This window comes from Cystoisospora suis (genome assembly GCF_002600585.1).
Source record: "Cystoisospora suis strain Wien I chromosome Unknown contig_9810, whole genome shotgun sequence".
Classification (NCBI taxonomy): Eukaryota; Apicomplexa; class Conoidasida; order Eucoccidiorida; family Sarcocystidae; genus Cystoisospora; species Cystoisospora suis.
Window position 1 is genome coordinate 1 of NW_027162584.1, and position 1,835 is coordinate 1,835.

Here is a 1,835-nt window from a genome sequence, read left to right on the forward strand (position 1 = left end):
CCTCTATCTTTTTCCTATTTTTCTTGCTCCTTCTCTTCAAGTCTTTACTCTCATCATGATCTTCTTGAGTTTCTTGAGAAGGGGCGCGAAGATCCACAGGAGAAAGAAGTAGTTGTCTCTGTGCTGAAGAAAGCTCTGCAGTCCCGAAAACTTCTTCTAGACTCTCCCGCATTTCCTTCAAACTCATACGGTAACCACACTCACACAAACTTCTCTCTTCTTCTTCTTCTTCGTTAGCTTCTTCTTCTCTTTCTCCTTCTTCTTTTTTCTCCTCCTCCTCTCCTTCTTCTTCTTCCTCTTCTTCATCTTGTCTTGAACAGATCGCTTTTCTTTGAAGCGACGTCTCAGATACCAGGGTGGATTCATTTTTCCTCTTCCTTCTTTCAGATGGAAGAAGACACCTTCTTTCTCTCTTGTGCTTCGAGGGCTTTTCCTTAGCAAACAAGAGAGAATTTCTTCTACTACTAGAGAAAGGGCTATAAGAGCCACATTCGAAGCAGCAGAACCGACGGGTAAGAGGACAGCAAGCTTGCATAGCTTCAGCCCAGCATCGAAGTGCTTGATTGAATCGACGTAGCTGAAGGTTGGCAATTCCCAAAGCGGCATAAAAATTCTGAAGATCTTCAAGAGGAAGGAGAGAAGAAGAAGAGAGGAACTGAGATGTTGGTGTTGCATGAGAAAGGATAGCCTGAAGGACAGGAAGTGAAGAAGAAAGAGAAATGAAAGAATGTAAGAGAAACGAGAAGAAAAGCACATGGGGTCGCGAGTTGAGGACGTACAGTTCGACTGTATATACAGCTGAAGATGAAAACAACGAAGCACGCGACGACGCGCGAAATGAGGCTTCATGAAAAGAGAGAAAGAAAAAGAGAAAGAAAAGAAGGGAGAAAAACTAGAGAGAAGAAAAACAAGTCTCCATGCTTACATGGTAGCCAGGTATGTATCCTATGTATACGCCTTAAGGAATTCTAAGAGAACGGATGTGCCCCATGTGATAATGCAGTGTACATACACCACAACCACGAGACACACAGAGATTTCAAGACAGAGGGGACGCAGTGTTTAGCTAGAACACGTTCTCAATGGAATACATACATACAACATTGAAAATTGAAATAAGATAAAGTGTCTCTGAAAGGAAAGAGACGAAGAGAATGAAGAACATACAGAAAGAAGGAGTGAAGCTGTTTGAGAAAGAGACAAAAGAAGGAGAAGGAAAAACGAGAAAGAAAAAGAAAAACGCAAAGACATACAGACAGGGAAGAGAGACGGAGAGAGAGAGAATGACGAAATCTCATCTTTTCTGTCTTTCTCTCCATCACAGCTCCACAGTGGTGCTTCCAAAACAAATGAAAATACGCGGCAAGACTGGGAAGAAAAGGATTAAAGAGAAGAAGGAGAAGACGACGCTTGGTACAACAGCAGGAGGCCGATCGACTAAAGACAAAGGGGTAGGTCAACAGACTAAAGATAGATAGACAGAGGGAGCTGTAGACACACCACATGTCGGGTTCCTGTTGGTCCAGCACCCAGGTGTACATACAGAGGGATGATAGGAAAAGGGAGAGAAGGTGAGTTCGAGATAGAGACAGTAAAGAGATATAGAAGGAAGACAGACAGAGACAGAGACAGAGACAGGGGGCTTACCTTGATAAAGCTAATGCGATCAATAGGCCTCATGCTCTCGAGTTCTTCCTGTGCTTCATCGAAAACTCCCACAGCCTTTTCTTGTTCTCCTTCTTCTTCCTTACCCATTCTTTCTTCTTCTTCTTCTCCTTTTACGTCAGTCATTGCCTTTCTCTTCTTTTCTTCTTCCCTTTTCTCTAATAGACATC

The 1,835-nt window shown here is 43.1% G+C and overlaps 1 protein-coding gene across 1 annotated transcript; it reads right to left on the reverse strand.

The window, feature by feature from the left end:
- Positions 1-32: 32 nt before the first annotated feature.
- Positions 33-1,819, reverse strand: CSUI_011120 (uncharacterized protein; the record flags this gene model as incomplete). The annotated part of the gene is made up of 2 exons (XM_068071221.1): positions 1,648-1,819; positions 33-688 (listed from the first exon to the last, which is right to left on the reverse strand). Coding segments are annotated over exons 1-2 (798 nt in total), but the record flags the coding sequence as incomplete, so codon positions are not given.
- Between the last annotated feature and the right edge of the window lie 16 nt (positions 1,820-1,835).